Genomic DNA, 21023 nt, shown 5'->3' on the forward strand with positions numbered 1-21023 from the left:
TCATTCATTAAAATGACAATTGAAAAGGTAAAAAGCTATGCTTAGATGACCTATGCAGGATTATTATTTTACATAGAATTGGGCATAATGATTGTGGTCTAGATTACAGATGTTTGAAAAACTCTCAGACTTCCGGAGGGCCCCCCCCCCCCCCCATCCTCACGTACTTCGTGCCCTCTTTAAAATAATGGGTGCAAGACGCCTGTGTCACCTGGCCTCACACTCCTGCTGTCAATGGAGCTTTTCTTTGTGTTGCTGGTAAAACAAGACCCCGTGCTTGACTCTTGGTTTTGTTTCAGCAAACTTAACGTGTATATATTTGTATGAACATAACAAGATTCAACAACTGAGACATAAACTGAACAAGTTCCACAGACATATGACTAACAGACATTTACATTTACATTTAAGTCATTTAGCAGACGCTCTTATCCAGAGCGACTTACAAATTGGGAACAGAAATGGAATAATGTGTCCATGAACAAAGGGGGTTCAAAATCAAAAGTAACAGCCAGTATCTGGTGTGGCCACCAGCTGCATTAAGTACTGCAGTGCATCTCCTCCTCATGGACTGCACCAGACTTGCCAGTTCTTGCTGCGAGATGTTACCCCACTCTTCTACCAAGGAACCTGCGAGTTCCTGGACATTTCTGGGGGGAATGGCCCTACCTCTCACCCTCCGATCCAACAGGTCCCACACGTGCTCAATGGGATTGAGATCTGGGCTCTTTGCTGGCCATGGCAGAACACTGACATTTCTGTCTTGCAGGAAATCACACACAGAACGAGCAATATGGCTAGTGGCACATTGTCATGCTGGAGGGTCATGTCAGGATGAGCCTGCAGGAAGGGTACCACACGAGGGAGGAGGATGTCTTCCCTGTAACGCACAGCATTGAGATTGCCTGCAATGGCAACAAGTTCAGTCCTATGATGCTGTGACACACCGCCCCTAACCATGATGGACCCTCCACCTCCAAATCGATCCCGCTCCAGAGTACAAGCCTCGGTGTAACGCTCATTCCTTCAACGATAAACGCGAATCCGACCATCACCCCTGGTGAGACAAAACCGTGACTTGTCAGTGAAGAGCTCTTTTTGCCAGTCCTGTCTGGTCCAGCGACGGTGGGTTTGTGCCCATAGGCGACGTTGTTGCCAGTGATGTCTGGTGAGGACCTGCCTTACAACAGGCCTACAAGCCCTCAGTCCAGCCTCTCTCAGCCTATTGCGGACAGTCTGAGCATTGATGGAGGGCTTGTGCGTTCCTGGTGTAACTCAGGCAGTTGTTGTTGCCATCCTGTACCTGTCCAGTAGGTGTAATGTTCGGATGTACCGATCCTCTGCAGGTGTTGTTACACGTGGTCTGCCACTGCGAGGGCGATCAGCTGTCCGTCCTGTCTCCCTGTAGCGTGTCTTAGGCGTCTCACAGTACTGACATTGCAATTTATTGCCCTGGCCACATCTGCAGGCCTCATGCCTCCTTGCAGCATGCATAAGGAACGTTCACGCAGATGAGCAGGGACCCTGGGCATCTTTCTTTTGGTGTTTTTCTGAGTCAGTAGAAAGGACTCTTTAGTGTCCTACGTTTTCATAACTGTGACCTTAACTGCCTACCGTCTGTAAGCTGTTAGTGTCTTAACGACCGTTCCAGAGGTGCATGTTCATTAATTGGGAAACAGTGTTAAAACCCTTTACAATGATGATCTGTGAAGTTATTTGGATTTTTACGAATTATCTTTGAAAGACAGGGTCCTGAAAAAGGGACATTTATTTTTTTGCTGAGTTTAGAATCACCTATGGCAGTGATTACAGCTGTGAGTCTTTCTGGGTAAGTCTCTAAAAGCTTTGCACACCTGGATTGTACAATATAAAAATTATTCAAACGCTGTGAAGTTGTCCACCATTGCCAGACAGCCATTTTTAAGTCTTACCATACATTTTCAAGGCGATTTAAGTCAAAACTGTAACTCGGCCACTCAGGAACATTCAATGTAGTCTTGGTAAGCAATTCCAGTGTATATTTGGCCTCGGGTTTTAGGTTATTGTCCTGCTGAAAGGTGAATTTGTCTCCCAGAGTCTGTTGGAAAGCAAACCAAACCAGGTGCCTGTGTTTAGCTCTATCCAGTTTCTTTTTATTCTAAAAAAACTCCCTAGTCATTGCCGATGACATTATATAGCCTCCACCATGCTTGGAAATATGAAGAGTGATACTAAGTGGTGTTGGACTTACCCAAACATGATGCTTTATTATTTAGACATACAGTTAATTTCTTTAATACATTTTTTGCAATTATACTTTAGTGCCTTATTGCAAACAGGATGCACGTTTTGGAATATTTTTATTCTATACAAGCTTCCCTCTTTTCACTCTGTCATTTAGGTTTGTATTTCGGAGTAATTACAATGTTGTTGACCCATCCTCAGTTTTCTCCTATCACAGCCATTAAACTCTGTTCTTGTTTTAAAGTCACCATTGGCCTCATGGTGAAATCCCTGAGTGGTTTCCTTCCTCTTTGGGAACTGGAGTTAGGAAGGACACCTGTATCTTTGTAGTGACTGGGTGTATTGATACACCATCCAAAGTGTAATTAATAACTTCACCATGCTCAAAGGGATATTCAGTGTCTGCTTTTTTATAAACATTTTGCCAATCTACCAATAGGTGCCCTTTGCGAGGCATTGGAAAACCTCCCTGGTCTTTGGGTTGAATCTGTGTTGGAAATCCACTGCTCGACCGAGGGACCTTGTATGTGTGGGGTACAGAGATGAGGTTGTCATTTAAAAATATCATGTTAAAAACGATTATTGCAACATATTAGGTGACTTGTTAAGCTAATTTTTATTCCAGAACTTAAACAAAACAGTTGAATACTTATTAACTCAAGATATTTCAGCTTGAAATGTTTTATTAATTTGTAAAAAAAATCTAAAAACAGAATTCCACTTTCACATTATTGGGTATTGTGTGTAGGCCAGTGACACAAAATCTCAATTGAGTACATTTTCAATTCATGCTGTAACACAACACAATGTGGAAAAAAGTCAAGGGGTGTGAACACTTTCACACAATAGCAGCAATGTATGTGATGAGTCAAAAGAGTTAGTGCCTAAAGGGTCAATGCAGATAGTCCGGGTAGCTATTTGGCTAACTATTTATCGGTCTTATGTCTTGGGCGTAGAAGCTGTTCATTGTCCTGCCGGTTCTAGACTTGATGTATCGGTACCGCTTGCCATGCGGTAGCAGAGAGAACAGTCTATGACTTGGGTGGCTGGAATATTAGACCATTTTTAGGGCCTTCCTCTGACACCGCCTGGTATAGAGGTCCTGGATGGCAGGGAGTTCAACCCAAGTGTTGTACAAGGCCGTACGCACTATCCTCTGTAGTGTGATGATGTAGCCAAGATGGTCTCAATGGTGCACCTGTAGAACTTTTTGAGGATCTGAGTGCCCATGCCAAATCTTTTCAGCCTCCTGATGGGGATGTGGCATTGTCGTGTCTTCTTCAAGACTGTTGGTGTGTGTGGACTATGTTAATTCCTTAGTGATGTGGAAACCAAGGAACTTGAAGGTCTCAACACGATCCACTACAGCCCCGTTGATGTGGATGGGGTGTGCTCAGCCCTCCGTTTCCTGTAATCCACGATCAGCTCCTTTGTCTTGCTGACGTTGAGGAAGAGGTTGTTGTCCTGGCACCACACTGCCGGGTCTCTGACCTCTTCCCTATAGGCTGTCTCATCGTTGTTGGTGTTCAGTCCTACCACCGTGATGTGATCAGCAAACGACCACAAAGTCATGGATGTTTTATTTATTATTTATTACACTCATATAGCAGTCAATACAAACTGAAAACCATGAGTTAATGGATAAGAGCAAAAAAAAAAGGGGTTTTATCCATTATATCCTGCAGTATTAAAGTGACTCATTAATCATGTACCATTGAGTTCTAGACTTTGGTATAGTCAGTTGGTTTTGGCTGCGCGTGTTCCTGGCTGTCATTGTGATTCGATCAGGGGGTAGCCAGTCTCTGAATTTATGTTTTAGGAGGCTGACAGAGAAGTCATGCAGAGTTGTGTCTGTCTTTCTTGAAGCCGGGGTAGGGACAGGGTCTGAAGTGCCTTAGTATAACTGGAGTATCCTCCTAGAAGGGTGTGGCATGCTCTCTTCTGAATAGACTGGAATAGACTGGGCCTGGGTCAGTGAGCTGTTCCAAGCGGTAGCAGTATACTCCAGGGTAGGGAATATGTAGCCGGTGTAAATGCTCACCAGTTCTTCCTGTGGCACATGGAACCTTTTAAGGCGGCAAAGGAGAAAACGCTTTCTGTTGCTCTTGGTAGCAACCTGCTCTTCACATTGTAAGTCCTTCTGTACCATTACCCCTAAAATCTTCACACTAATTGATTGATCAAATTTCATAGACCATTTAAACAAAAAAAATACATACGTAAGGGCGCTCCAGCAGGTGACGCATACAATTTAAGAAAATCATCAAGGATAACACAATGAAGCTTAAAAGCTTATTTCCATGGTGGTCCTTTTAGGCCACACACTTTGAGATACTGGCCCTCGATCTGGAGAGGGTATGGGACAGTGACGGTCACTGATATGGACCTTTCACTTGGCAGGGTTCAGTGACATTCTGCTTGCATGATACCATGTGTCGAAGTTGTTCAGGGCCTGCTGTGGTGTACTGATGTTTCTTGTTCTACACGTGTGGACCAGATTTAGATTGTCAACATATTTCCCCCTATTGTGGACATCCTCGGCTGCACTGTCTATGACCGCAAGGAAGATTAGAGGACCCAGAAGAGTTAATTTAGCCACACCTCCCATCAGCTCCTGCCAGTCTGAGAGGCCGTCTTGGTAGCGTATCTATTGTTTGCGGTCGGTCACAAAAGTGCAGCCATGCTTTGAGGGCAGGTGTGACACCCAGTTGTATTAGGTGTTCAATGGCGATGGTGTGGTCAATTTTGTCAAAGGCCTTGTAGAAGTCAGTGGTGATTTAGGATGGTTATGGTGGAGATGATGTCTGATTGCTTGTATAAACAGTTCAGGAGGCTAACAAATGCAGGGGTACATGATCTTTCTGGTCTGCTTCCAAACTGTCTGCGGTCTATGTTGCGTGTAATGTCTTCCTTCATCCAGGTGGCAGTGAAGCTCTCAGCAATTTTTGATAGTTGTGGTGTCAGGGATATTGGACGTAGCTGGTCGATTTATGGAGTGTGGGTCTTGGGGATGGGCACCACGGTGGCTTCTTTCCACTGGGAGGGGAATTCACCTTGCTGGATTGAGGATGTCACAGATGGGTTGACTCAACTTGCAGGCAAATTCTCGTAGGATCCGCTGTGGCACACCGCAGGCTTTGTTGGTTGTGATCACATGCAGCTTGTCATACACCTCCAAGGGTTCGAGGCTGGGAGGATTGTTGTGTCCAGTGATTGGCTGACCTGAGAAAACCGGTTGTTAATTTAATTTGCTATTCCAACTTTATTGTTCTGATCACGGCTAGGAATATAGATTTCAGAGGGGCTTTTTTCATTTCCAGACATGGTTTGCACCTGTCTGTGCCACTGTTTTCTTTTTTCTTTTTTAAGATGAGCAATCTGGTTAGAATAAAATGTCTGTTTGGATGACTGATGGCTTTCTGAACTTTGTTCCCGTAGAAGCTTTCCAAGCCCATATTCCTTTTGACAACAAGTGATCAGGTTCTTGATATCAGCTGTCATCCAAGGTCTGTCAGTAGGGTACATTTTCACTGCTAGGACAGAGAAAGTGATAGTTACACACAGAGGTCAATGTGCTATAGAAGGCAGCAGTCTTGGATTTTGCATCACGGATGTTGTGTACTGCTTGGTTGTGATCCACTTTCCAAAACTGTTCAGGTTCGATTGTCTGATTGGGCAATACTCTAGCTTCTGTTTTTTTTGGCTCTTATTTATGAGACCATAGGACTGCCTGGTGATCACTGATGACAATGGGTGGTAGGATGGTTGGTTTATTGTACAATTGTGTCATTTTTGTAATGATTAGGTCCAGTATTGCCTCACCTCTGGTACCATCTTGCACAACTTGGGTTAGCCCATTTCCTTGATAGACAGTGTTTGGGTAAAATCTATTAGTCTCAGAGTGTGACAAGACCATAGTTAGGATACTCCATTTTTAATAGGTCCGATGATGGTCTCTATAAGATGGTCTCAACGCATTTTGGTGAGGAAACTGAGGGGGGATGTAAACAGTACATATGGCAATAGAGAGGAGGCGTGGCCGGTGGCAAGGTCTCACCCAAAACCACAGGCACTCCAAATATTCTGGGACAGAGATATATGACAGCTTGCGGGATGGGATGCTATCTCTAATGCACAGAGACATGCCTCCTCCACTACTAAAAATATTTAATTTTCATGAAATCACAAGTGCAATATAGCAAAACACAGTTTAGCTTGTTGTTAATCCACCTGGCGTGTCAGATTTAAAAAACCGGTACAGCGAGAGCAAACCAAGTGTTTATGTGAGGACATCTGTCCCAGCAGACAAAACATTACAAACAGCTAGCAGCAAAGTAGATTGGTCACGAAAGTCAGAAAAGCAATACAATTAATCGCTTACCTTTGATGATCTTCGGATGTTTGCACTCACGAGACTCCCAGTTACACAATAAATGTTCCTTTTGTTCGATAAAGATGATTTTTATATCCAAAAACCTCCATTTGGTTGGTGCGTTTTGTTCAGAAATCCACAGGCTCGTGCAGGTCATGACGGGCAGATGAAAATTCCAAATAGTATCCATAAAGTTCGTAGAAACATGTCAAATGTTTTTTATAATCAATCCTCAGGTTGTTTTTACAATAAATAATTGATAATATTTCAACCGGACCGTAGCTTTTTCAATAGGAGAGAGAGAGAAAATGTCTACTCCAAGCTGTTGCGCATGCAAAACTCTGGGGACACACAGCCATCCACTGACGCGATGTGATCGTTCTCGCTAATTTTTCAGAATAAAAGGCTGAAACTATGTCTAAAGACTGTTCACACCATGTGGAAGCCATAGGGAAAGGAATCTTGTTGATATCCCTTTAAATGGAGGGAAGGCATGCAATGGAACTGGGAGCTTTCCAAATAAGAGGCACTTCCTGGTTGGATTTTCCTCAGGTTTTCGCCTGCAATTTCAATTCTGTTATACTCACAGACAATATTTTTACAGTTTTGGAAACTTTAGAGTGTTTTCTATCCTAATCTGACAATTATATGCATATTCTAGCTTCTGGGCCTGAGAAATATTCTGTTTCATTTGGGTACGTTTTTCATCCAAACATCAAAATACTGCCCCCTCTACACTTAACAGGTTAATGGACAAGGTTGCTTCTAGCCCCCCCACACAGCTTTTTTTGCCCTCCAAACAGCCTCAATTTATCAGGGCATGGACTCTACAAGATGTCGAAAGCGTTCCACAGGGATGCTGGCCCATGCTTCCAATGCTTCCCACAGTTGTGACAAGTTGGCTGGATGTCCTTTGGGTGGTGGACCATTCTTGATACACATAGGAAACTGTTGAGCATGAAAAACCCAGCAGCGTTGCAGTTCTTGACACAATTTACAATGGTCTAGATGTCAATTAAGTTTCGGAGCACTCGGAGGGTCTATTTCCAACAATAGTTTGAATATACAGGGAGTTACGACTTGCTCTCTTCCCTCTCCGGCATCCTCTCTGGCGAAGTATACTGTGAGCTTTGAGAAAATCCTTAATGTCGAAAGTAATGGGTGTCCGCATCTTTTGAAAACTTCTTAATTAAGAATGTCAGTGAGTAGCTCTGGGATGCTGAGCAGTTGGATGAAGAAGTCTGTTTAATCATCCAGTTTAGCATTTTCCTTATAGGATTTCAAGATATTTACTATGTAGACTTGATAAGCTACCATAAAATTAAAGTTTAAGTAAAATGTGTACATAGAAAAACAATTGAAGATTAAATTAGCAGGAGTAAATTAGCAGGAGTAAACAACCAAGGCTGCCATATGGCGCCATGGCATCCACGGAACCTGAGTGAACAGGGAGTGCAGGAGGAGACTAAGGGGCCCCCATGTTGAGGGTCAGCGTGGTGAATATGATATGCCTATGCTCACCACTTGAGGACGGCCCGTCAGGAAGTCCAGGATCCGGTTGCAGAGGGAGGTGTTCAGTTGAGCTTGGAGGGCACTATGGTGTTGAACGCTGAGCTGTAGTTGATGAACAGCATTCTCACATACACTGTAGGTGTTCCTCCTGTCCAGGTGGGAGAGAGCAGTATGGAGTGCAATAGAGATTGCGTCAACTGTGTATCTGGTGGGGCGGTATGTGAATTGGAATGTGTCCAGGGTGTTTGGGATGATGATGTTGATGTGAGCCATGATGTGATGTGAGCCTTTCAAAGCATTTCATGGCTACAGATGTGAGTGCTACGGGGCGATAGTCATTTAGACAGGTTACCTTCACGTTCTTGGGAAATGGTACTATGGTGGTCTGCTTGAAATACGTAGATATTACAGACGGTATCAGGGAGAGGTTACAAATGTCAGTGAAGACACTTGCCAGTTGGTCAGTGCATGTGCAAAGTACGGGTCCTGGTAATCTGTCTGGCCCCGCGGCCTTGTGAATGTTAACCTGTTTACAGGTCTTACTAACATCGGCTATGGCTATGGACAGTCATCCGGAACAGTTGGTGCTCTCATGGATGGTTCAGTGTTGCTTGCCTTGAAGCGAGCATAGAAGGCATTTAGGTCGTCTGGTAAGCTTGTGTCACTGGGCAGTTCGCAGCCTGGTTTTCCTTTGTAATCCATTACAGTTTGCAAGCCCTGGTTAATTTGACGAGCATCAGAACCGGCGTAGTGGGGTTCGATCTTAGTCCTGTATTGAAGGTTTGCCTGTTTGATGGCTCGTCCGAGGTTGTAGCAGGATTTCTTATAAGTGTCCGGGTTAGCGTCCCGCTCCTTGAAACCGGCAGCTCCAGCCTTTATCTCAGTGCGGATGTTGCTTGTAATCCATGGCTTCTGGTTGGATTATGTACGCATGGTCACTGTGGGGGCTACATTGATGCACTTGGTAATGAAGCCGGTGACTGATGTGGTAAACTCCCCATTGTTATCGGATGAATTCCAGAACATATTCCAGTGCTAGTGAAACAGTCCTGTAGCTTAGAAACCGCTTCATCAGACCACTTTCATAATTGTTTCTTCCTGTTTGAGAAAGCAGGAATCAGGAGGATAGAGTTATGGTCAGATTTGTAAAGGGACGGTGAGGGAGAGCCTTGCATGTGCTTCTGTTTGTGAAGTAAAGATGATATAAATGTTGTTGCTTCTAGTTGCACAGGGTGACATGCTGGATTATTTTTTGGGTAAAACGTATTTTAGTTTCTCTACATTAAAATCACCGGCCACAACAAGCATTGACTCTGGGTGCGCATTTTCTTTTTTGCCTATGGCCCTATACAGCTCATTGAGTGCGGCCTTTGCGCCAGCATCTATGAAAATTATAGATGAAAACTCCCTTGGTAAATAGTATGGTCTGCAGCTTATCATGAGTTATTCTAACTCAGGTGAGTAAATACTCGAGACCTCCTTAATATTAGAAATCGCACACCAGCTGTGGATAACAAAGACACACCCCTCCCCCCTCATCTTAACCAAGGCTGCCAAGAAGTCTTGACGATGCATGGAAAAGCCAGCAAGATGTATATTATCCATATCCTTGTTCAGTCACAACTCCGTGAAACATGGAATATTACAGTTCTTCAGGTCCTGTTGATACGATTTTGAACAGAGTTCATCCAGTTTGTTCACTAGTGGATGTATGTTAGCAAACAGAACGGAGGGTAGAGGCGGTTTATTTGCACACCATTGAGGTTTAGTCAGGATGCCTGCTCTTTTGCCTCTGCGCCGTCACTTCCTTTTTTGAATCCCGGGGATTAGGGCCTGGTCCGTGACGACTTGTTGAAGTAGAAATTGTCATCCAAATCGTGGTTAGTGATCGCTGTTCTGATCTCCAGAAGCTGGTTTTGTTCATAGGAAATGATAGTGGAGACATTATGTTAATTTTTTTTTAAATCAGCATAAAAAACGAAATAAAACATCTGACATCCCCTGTAATGCCATCTTAGATCAATTGAGCTCGATTTAACCACTAAGCTACTGTCTGTTTGCCTGTTTAATGATGTGTGACAACATGTGCGCAATGATGTGTCCAATATGTGATTTAGTGCATTATTACTGGGTAAGCATAATAAGCCACCTCAATTGCCTATTTTCAGCCATAGGTGGTTTTTCAAACATTGTCATCTTAGTTACATTGATATGTCTTAGTTGTAATGACATTCTAAATCCCCCTTCCAGTGGGATCAAGATAATCCAGATTTTCAGCATCAAAAAATGACATTGAATTATTATTAAAGATCAGATTGGATTAACAAATCCGAATCCCTATCCAGAGGATCAGAATCAGTTCGCCACTAAGTAGCCTGAGTTATTATACTCGACACTGCCATAAATGTTTCAAATCGTGAATTCAAATTATTTGTGCGATTGGTGTAGCCTTACCTTGGCCTTTTTTTGATAGCCGTGTGGTCCATTCTTGGACAAGTTGTGGGTTACCTGTCAAGAGGAGACACACGGACGCCCGGCTGGCTTAGCTAGCCCAGCTAGCCTGGAACCTCAAATGGAGGATGCTATCAAACATTTTCAACGCTGCAGGAGCTGTGTTTATTTTACTTTATTCCGGGACAATATGGACCACCCAGACTTTCAATGTAACAACTGTTTGCTTGCAGAGGACTACAGGGGCGAAGTGGCAAACAAGTAGCGAACCTGGACAAGCTACTGGGGAATCTATGGGCGCCTACTTTTTCTTTCACTTCTACCCCAGTAGCCGGACGCCGCTCTGGTCTAGTGGAAGTGTTGCCGCCGTTTTGATGAAAACCTGTTCCAGAGTGCTCAGGACCTCAGACTGGGGCGAAGGTTCACCTTCCAACAGGTCAACGACCCTAAGCACACAGCCAAGACAATGCAGGAGTGGCTTCCGGACAAGTCTCTGAATGTCCTTGAGTGGCCCAGTCAGAGCCCAGACTTGAACCAGATCGAACATCTCTGGAGAGACCTGGAAATAGCTGTGCAGCAACGCTCCCCATCCAACATGACAGAGCTTGAAAGGATCTGCTGAGAAGAATGGGAGATACTCCCCAAATACAGGTGTGCCAAGCTTGTACAGAAGACGACTAGAGGCTGTAATCGCTGCCAAATGTGCTTCAACAAATTACTGAGTAAAGGGTCTGAATATTTATGCAAATGTGATATTTCAGTTTTAATTTGTAATAAATTAAGAAACATTTCTAAAAACCTGTTTTTGCTTTGTCAATATGAGGTATTGTGTCTAGATTGATGAGGAGAAAAAAACAAATTAATCCATTTTAGAATAAGGCCGTAATTTAACAAAATGTGGAAAAAGTCAAGGGGTCTGAATACTTTCCAAAGGCACTGTAATCCAAGTAGTATCAGGAATTCCACAGGACAGCTGTCTAGGCCTCTTACTTTTTAATCTTTACTAATGACATGCCACTAACTGTAAGTAAAGCCAGTGTGTCTATCTATACGGATGACTCAACACTATACACGTCAGCTACTACAGCGACTGAAATGGCCACAACACTTTTTTATTTATTTCACCTTTATTTAACTTGAGTTGCAGTTATTTTCAGAGTGGGTGGCAAAGAATAAGTTAAGTATAAGTATAAGTATAAGTTATTTCAAAAACTAAAATAATTATATTTGGGACAAATCATTCACTAAACCCTAAACATTTTAATGAATAATGTGTAAATTGAGCAAGTTGAGGTGACTAAACTGCTTGGAGTAACCCTGGATTGTAAACTGTCATGGTCAAAATATGTTGATACAACAGTAGCTAAGATTGGGAGAAGTCTGTTGATAATAAAGCTCTGCTCTGCCTTCTTAACATCACTATCAACAAGGCATGTCCTACAGGCCCGAGTTTTGTCACACTTGGACTGCTGTTCAGTCGTGTGGTCAGGTGCCACAAAGAGGGACTTTACAATTGGCTCAGAACAGGGCAGCACGGCTGGCCCTTAAATGTACATGGAGAGCTAACATTAATAATATGCATATCAATCTCTCATGGCTCAAAGTGGAGGAGAGATTGACTTCATCACTACTTTTGTAAGAAGTTTTTAAGAAGTATTGGCATGTAAGAAGTATTGACATGCTGAATGCACCGAGGTGTCTGTTTAAACTACTAGCACACAGCACAGACACCCCATGCATACCCTACAAGACATGCCACCAGAGGTCTCTTCACATTCCCTATGTCCAGAACAGACTATGGGAGAGGCACAGTACTACATAGAACCATGACTACATGGAACTCTGTTCCACAGGTAACTGATGCAGGTAACTGATGCAAGCAGTAGAATCCGATTTTAAAAACAGATAAAAATACACCTTATGGAACAGCGGGGACTGTGAAGACACACACACACAGGTACAGACACAGGCATACACACACACATGCTAGCACATGCACTCTATACACACGTACATTGAAATATTGTTGTATGGTGGTATTATACATTTTGTATTGCATATATGTAGTGGTGTAATGTTATATGATGTACTGTTTTATCTTTTGTTTTATGTGTGATGTAAGTGCCATAATGTGGTTGGACCCCAGGAAGAGTAGCTCCTGCCTTACAAATAAATACAAATAGTAAATAAAACTTCATAAAAGTACTAGGTGGATAGTAGTATTACAGAGAAACAACAACAAAACTAACAAAAAAATGTAATACGTTTTTCTTATTATATATATATATATATTAAACAGGACAAATATGAAGGGGCACGTATTCGTTTGACCCCTATTGGGATGATGCCTCTGGTGTCCTGAGCCAATGAATAACAACAGGGTGGTAAGGTTGGGTAGAACTGCACCCTGGTATCGAAGAAGTGGCCCAACTAGCCTGTCTGGCTAAAGAGTGGGAGGGGCTTTCCCCTGCAGTGAAAAGGTGTACTCTAACCTGAGCAAGGACAGAGAGGAGCAAACATACTTAGGGCCAGCAGTGACAATTCAGATAGTCAGTGACAGAGGACAGAGAGGGAGCTCAAGATTTGAAAAGCATCCAGCTTGAAGATGCCAGCTCTGTGGCGCTCCACTTTCGTCCTGGTGATGGTACTGCTTGCCATTAGTAGGCCCAGCCTGGCATCTGAGGCCATAGGAAATGGAACAGAACATACTATCACCACCCTGCCCATCGTTATCTGGAAGTGGGAGGAAATTCATTTCCCATACCTGGTGGCACTCTGGATCCTGGTCAGCTGGCTCTGCAAACTCGGTGAGTTCCATACATGTACATCAGTGGAAGCTGGTGACTTGAAAAATTAAGGAGGATGGGAGACTCACGGTATATGCTCGGAACACACGGAGACGACAAATGACGGTATGAGGCATGAGTTGGGGTGTTCAGAGGCTTGACGTCAGTGCAGGACAGGGGTTGAGGTGTTCATAGTCTTCAGTGCAGGACAGGCTCATCATGGATGGATGGTGTTGGAGAAGAGCTCAACTCTTCCAATGAGGGCAGGACAGGATTTGACAGGGAAGACAAAAAAACAATAACACAATACACTACACAGTTACACAAAAGATCTGAGAATGAGTTAGTCCAAGCAAGTAAAATCATTGATGTGTAATAATGTGATTGTGTTTGTGTGTGTGATTGACTCTACATACAGTAATGAGAGAAAATTGATATGGGTACTCACAGTGCTTGGAGAGGAAACATTCAATATGCCAGTAGATGAGCTGGCACATGAGAAGTGGCATCAGTTCATATCAGGAGAGAGTTGACAATAGTTGACAGGAGGGGACTTACCTGTAAATACAAATAGCAGATACATTCCATTACAGCTGTGCCATCGTAGGTTTGGGCAACGAGTTTCTCCATGAAGTTAAACTCAGACATATCAGAATTCACAAAGTCAAACACAGACTGCACATCTTGCCCAACCAACACATCAAAGTAGACAAAAAAACATTCCTAAATCCCTGATCATCCACATACCTGACAATAACTGACAACTGCAAGCAGACTGGTTGCACCATCCCAGCCTATGGAGGGACCCGTTTTTCCTAATCAGGTGACATGGTTTAAAAAAACTCCTGAAAAAACTCCTGGCCCTGGGGGGATGAAAATCATGTCAAACTGCAATAACCTTAAAACTTGTTTATATGAATTATATTTAGACTAGATTAAGAGGGGGATTTCCTCTATCCAGACGCAGAGATAACAACTGATAGCGAATAAAACTCACAGGGCTGAGCTTGCTTAATGCATGTTTGCATCATGCAGGCCTATGCAACTGTAGACCTATCATCACTATTATGTTGGTTGATTAATTCCAGTGAATTATTTTGAATTGAAAACATATAGGCAGCCTAGCCAAGTTGGAATATAAACCAAATTTGATAACATTCACATTTTCTCCTCACACAAATGGACTATAAATACATAACGTTACCCATTTGTTTAACCTGAGCAGATGGACAGGGTGCATAGGCTGTATGCAGCTGCTATTATTAGTAGCCTACAGTTGATCAGACTGAAAAATCGTCTCGTTTTCATCCCATACAGTATGTCAGATCTCTAATGCAGGGGATCTTAAACAAGTTCAGCCTGGGACCCAAATGAGAAATTCTGTGTTTTCCTGGGACCCAAGCTTAGGAAAATATATTCAACTATACATAAATATCGGTACATTTCATTCCCCTTATGCCTAAAACAAATGCAATATAGACAAAAACAATACATCTTACTGTGGCTGTCCCCAGTCCACCTGACTGTGCTGCTGCTCCAGTTTCAACTGTTCTGCCTTATTATTATACGACCATGCTGGTCATTTATGAACATTTGAACATCTTGGCCATGTTCTGTTATAATCTCCACCCGGCACAGCCAGAAGAGGACTGGCCACCCCACATAGCCTGGTTCCTCTCTAGGTTTCTTCCTAGGTTTTGGCCTTTCTAGGGAGTTTTTCCTAGCCACCGTGCTTCCACACCTGCATTGCTTGCTGTTTGGGGTTTTAGGCTGGGTTTCTGTACAGCACTTTGAGATATCAGCTGATGTACGAAGGGCTATATAAATAAATTTGATTTGATTTGATTTGAAATTATTGTTGAAAGAAAGTCTAGGTTGGAACTGCTGCTGTCAAAATACAATACATATTTTTTATTCTGAACTGGAATAAACTGATTGGTCACATCACACAGATGTAGACCATAAAACACACACACACACACACAGTCCTAATGAGAGCATGTCTATTCTGGGTTCCATTTTCTCCTGTAATTTGAAGAAACTAATTTGAATTGAATAATATTTAAAAAATGCTCAACTATCACTTTTCACTCTCAATCTCTAACCAATAATGTCAAGGACTTACCAAGCTTCTCAACACATAGAACCCCCCATAATGCTCTGCGGCACAACCCCAATACAACACACTAGGGTCATTCTCTGATCCTAATCTTATGATTGGATGGACAACATGTCAGTTCATACTGCAAAAGCTTTGATTGGTTGGAGGTCATCCTCCAGAAGTGGTCATAATTACCATGTAGGTCTATGGAAGGGGGTGAGGCCTACGAGACTCCTAGGTTTTGTATTGAAGTTAATGTAGCCAGAGGAAAATGGAAGCTAGTTGTCAACCGGCTTTGCCATAATGCTACCCCAGAGAGTGCTGTTGAAGTTACTATAGACCTTAATTGAAAAACAGTGTGTTTAAATTAATTATTTAATGAAATATTAATATATTTAGTATAGTTTTATCTATAAAGGATAACTTTGTTTAACAATTTTTATTTTTTATGAAATTTCATTGAGGAGGACAGTCCTCCCCTTCCTCTTCTGAGGAGCCTCCACTGATTTACATCCCCTTCCCCAGGCTACTCATCTTGAAAGTATTTCATCGTACCATAGATTGCCACCCTCTATTCACGCTCTGAGAGTTTGTTTGCTAACGCTTTACTCTACCCTGAGTCATAAGAACCAACATTAAACTGTCATAATCAATACATAACAGATGTTATAAACCAAGCTGGTGTCAGTTTAAGACAATGACTTTACACTGTCATGACACAGCAAATTAACCGTGTGTTAGTGTAAAATTGTTCTTTGCAGATTTGGACGTCAGGTGACCATTTAATTGATGCAGGACTTATTTATGTGTTTTGACAGAAAAGCGATAATGTAATTTGTGGTAATGTATATGCGTATGTACAGAAATGAGCTATGGAGTGTCATCTTTTGAATGTTAACTGTTAAAGGTAATGGAGCATCTACCATGTTTAGGTCTTGTTTGTTGTGGTGACATGGTGGTCAATAGCAATGTGAGTGTACACACCAGACACAATTGAGTTGTGACATTGATTACACTTTTTGTGTGTTTGTGTAAATGTGCATACACTGTGCATAGATAGGTACAGTGCCTTCACAAAGTATTCACACCCCTTGAATTTTTACACATTTTGTTATAACAAAGTGGGATTCAAATGGATTTAATTGTATTTTTTTCCAATTATCTACACAAAATACAACAAAAAAAGTGGAAGAAAAGTCTAACATGTCAAAATAAATATATACAGTATATATGAAAAATACACTATACTGTATCCTGATAAGATACTATACTATACTTATACTATACTTATCAGGATACAGTATAGTGTATTTCAACTCCCTGTTGGAATCGAGTCTTTCTGGGTAAGTCTCTTAGAGCTTTGCAAACCTCTATTGTTCAATAGTTGCACATTATTCTTTAAAAAAATCTTCAAACTCAGTCAATATAGTTGTTGATCATTGCTAGACAGCCATTTTCAAGTCTTGCCATAGATTTTCAAGCCGATTTAAGTCAAAACTAGAGGTGTGCCGAGTACTCATATTTTTTGTAATTATCCGTGATGGGAAACATTATTTTTAGCAGCCAAGCACGCATCTCTCTTTCACTCAAATATATTCTGTATCTAGTTATTGTTGTTCAATCTACTTATTTCTTGTCGACTTTGCTGAGGCCATATGGTTGTTTTTGTCTGTCTACTTGGTATTGTTTAGTAGGCCTACTTTGTCATTATAATTATTCCATTGCTGACAACGTCTGTGTTATGTTGTGATCCAAGCCCAAGCCCATGCTTGCTTGCTATTATTATTTATTTGAATGTGCACAGGCATGTTCACCGAGAGACAAATCATTAGAAAATAAAATGGCAAATGTATATGGTTCATTTTTAATCCACATTTTTATAGGGGTAGATTGTTTATTTTTGTAATACAAACGTTTTGCTCCTCTCAAATGTGAAACAATATATGGGGCAAACAAATTAGTCTACCTTCATCTAAATCTGTGTCTGGAATAAATGCAGGCAGTAGTAGCCAGCCATGCATTAGGCTATTTTTGTGCATTTGTCGAGGTCGTTTAACAATGTGTGTGAATGAGTGAAAGAACAACGATGCGCTCTGAGATGCACTCTTGAGTGATAGCGCTGTAACGCACACTTGAGGTATAGGCTTTACCGGCATTTAAAGCTTTTGGGTTTTCCAATCACGAGTAAATCCGATTACCAGTATCAAGTGTGATAAAATGGATATGATTATGAGTACGAGTATGACGAATCAGTACACCCCTAGTCAAAACTGTAACTAGGACATTCAGGAACATTCCATGTTGTCTTGGTAAGCAACGCTAGTGTGGCCTTGTGTTTTAGGTTATTGTCCTACTGAAAGGTGAATGTGTCTCCCAGTGCCTGTTGGAAACCAGACTGAACCATGTTTTCCACTAGGAATTTGCCTGTGATTAGCTATATTCTGTTTCTTTTCATCATAAAACCTTCCTAGTCATTGCCAATGACAAGCATACCCATAACATGATGCAGCCATCACTCTTGAAAATAAATATGAAGCGTGGTACTCAGTGATTGTTGTGTTGGATTTGCACCAAACATAACAGTTCGTATTCAGGACTTAAAGTACATTTCTTGCCACATTTTTTGCAGTTTTACTTAATAACTTATTGCAAACAGGATACATGTTTTGGAATGTATTTATTCTGTACAGGCTTCCTTCTTTCCACTCGGTCTATTAGGTTAGTATTGTGGAGTAATTACAATGTTGTTGTTCCATCCTCAGTTTTCTCCTATCACAGCCATTAAAATCTGTAACTGTTTTAAAGTCAACATTGGCCTCATGTTGAAATCCCTGAGTGGTTTCCTTCCTCGCCGGCAACTTAGTTAGGAAGGATGCCTGTATCTTTGTAGTGACTGGGTGTATTGACTGAGAGACCTTAAAATTGTTGTATGTTTGGGGTACAGAGAAGAGATAGTCATTCAAAAATCATGTTAAACACTATTATTGCACACAGAGTGAGTGTGACTTGTTGTGACGTATGTGACTTGTTAAGCAAATTTTTACTCCTGAACTTATTTAGGCTTGCCAAAACAAAAGGGGTTGAATACTTATTTACTCAAGACATTTTAGCTTTTAATTTGTGATTAATTTGTAAACATTTTGAAAAACATAATTCAACTTTGGCATTATGGGGTATTGTCAATATAATCAATTTTAAATTCAGGCTGTAACACACAAAATGTGGAAAAAGTAAAGGGGTGTGAATAGTTTCTGAAGACACTGTACATAAAGATACTGCTATGGCTGTCGTTGGAATGAGACCAAGGTGCAGCGTGGTAGGCGTACATTTTGAATTTATTAAACGACATGTAAAGTATAGTAGCGCTAAACCAGCAACTAACAAAAACAAGATCCCACAATAGAAAGTGGGAAAAAGGGCTGTCTAAGTATGATCCCCAATCAGAGACAACGATAGACAGCTGCCTCTGATTGGGAACCATACTCGGCCAAAAACAAAGAAATAGACAACATAGAATGCCCACCCCAAATCACACCCTGACCTAACCAAATAGAGAAATAAAACGGCTCTCTAAGGTCAGGGCGTGACAGATACAGTACATGTGGGGAGTTTCCCATGCATATGATGGAGGAAATGCACAGCATTTAGTATTGCAGGCAGATATAGACTACATATAGATTTACATATGGGCTCTCCTTGCAGATTACCTCAAATTGTGCTGGTCATTAATCCCTTCATTTTACCCTATGCTGACGTCTGTGAAACAGCCCCTCAAAACGTATCCACAGTATTTACACTGGTGACTCTGAGGGGCACTTATTAAACAGCTTCAAGAATACAACACAAGCTAATACTTATTTGACGCCATTAACATTAGCATTGTTTTACAGAACTAATAGAAAAATTACATAAGCACAGTTGAGTATAACACCTTGAAGGTTATGAAATCATTACATTACATTTAAGTCATTTAGCAGACGCTCTTATCCAGAGCGACTTACAAATTGGTGCGTTCACCTTAAGACATCCAGTGGAACAGCCACTTTACAATAGTGCATCTAAATCTTTGAAGGGGGGTGAGAAGGATTACTTTATCCTATCCTAGGTATTCCTGAAAGAGGTGGGGTTTCAGGTGTCTCCGGAAGGTGGTGATTGACTCCGCTGTCCTGGCGTCGTGAGGGAGTTTGTTCCACCATTGGGGGGCCAGAGCAGCGAACAGTTTTGACTGGGCTGCGCGGGAACTGTACTTCCTCAGTGGTAGGGAGGCGAGCAGGCCAGAGGTGGATGAACGCAGTGCCCTTGTTTGGGTGTAGGGCCTGATCAGAGCCTGGAGGTACTGAGGTGCCGTTCCCCTCACAGCTCCGTAGGCAAGCACCATGGTCTTGTAGCGGATGCGAGCTTCAACTGGAAGCCAGTGGAGAGAGCGGAGGAGCGGGGTGACGTGAGAGAACTTGGGAAGGTTGAACACCAGACGGGCTGCGGCGTTCTGGATGAGTTGTAGGGGTTTAATGGCACAGGCAGGGAGCCCAGCCAACAGCGAGTTGCAGTAATCCAGACGGGAGATGACAAGTGCCTGGATTAGGACCTGCGCTGCTTCCTGTGTGAGGCAGGGTCGTACTCTGCGGATGTTGTAGAGCATGAACCTACAAGAACGGGCCACCGCCTTGATGTTAGTTGAGAACGACAGGGTGTTGTCCAGGATCACGCCAAGGTTCTTAGCGCTCTGGGAGGAGGACACAATGGAGTTGTCAACCGTGATGGCGAGATCATGGAATGGGCAGTCCTTCCCCGGGAGGAAGAGCAGCTCCGTCTTGCCGAGGTTCAGCTTGAGGTGGTGATCCATCAAATCAGTACCTTGCGTGTCCGTGGTTATAAAGGAATACACAGAATGCATTATGCTCCATACATAAATACTGTGTGTTACAGTAGAAATGACATAACACGATATACAGAAACATTATTATAATAAGATAATAAGGCACTTACTTTGATAGAAATGCCCACAGTAATTATTAGTAAGGAAAACAACAATGAAGGCAATGCGCCAGGGCTAAAAGTTCTGTCAGGTTCTGTTTTGACTGGAGATGCGCAAATGTCTGCATACTTGACCTGAGGAAACAATGGTAGAGTGCTTGGGCTTCATCGAAGAGAGAAGTTTGTCTGACTCATCTAGCTAATCCTTGCCTTACATGAGCCTAGAATTCCTCCGCCACAGTGAAATGGGCTACTTTCTATGTGAATTAATGAGGAGGTGGAACGCACCTACCTCACTGTTACAAAATAATGTACAATTGACTAGTTGAAACATTTTCTATAGATAATTAGCAGGCAGCGTGCCTTGGTTTTAGGGCAGCTATGGTTAAATATTCTTTATTTGTCAAAAAGCAGTCAAGCATCGATCATCAAGTGACCAGAATCAGACCCTCAATATTTATTTGAAAGGACCTTCAAGATCACTGTGCACTTTCAACACCCTGTGAAGTTCATCATAAGTTATTTCATCTGTAGCCTTATCAATTGCATGGTTTCCCGAGTCTAAGTGGGATGGCCACACACCATATCATCGAGTGACTCCAAG

The 21023-nt window shown here is 42.2% G+C and overlaps 1 protein-coding gene across 1 annotated transcript in view; it reads left to right on the plus strand.

The window, feature by feature from the left end:
* The first annotated feature begins 13053 nt into the window (after positions 1-13053).
* The window catches only part of LOC115131809 (sodium/hydrogen exchanger 3-like), a 62979-nt gene continuing 55009 nt past the window's right edge, over positions 13054-21023 (plus strand). The window contains exon 1 of the mRNA XM_029663816.2: positions 13054-13365. Within this exon, the coding sequence (XP_029519676.1) occupies positions 13164-13365 (202 nt within the window). The 5' untranslated portion in view covers positions 13054-13163. The remainder of the gene's footprint in view (positions 13366-21023) is intronic.

The sequence above is a fragment of the Oncorhynchus nerka genome, linkage group LG7, assembly GCF_034236695.1.
Source record: "Oncorhynchus nerka isolate Pitt River linkage group LG7, Oner_Uvic_2.0, whole genome shotgun sequence".
NCBI lineage: Eukaryota > Metazoa > Chordata > Actinopteri > Salmoniformes > Salmonidae > Oncorhynchus > Oncorhynchus nerka.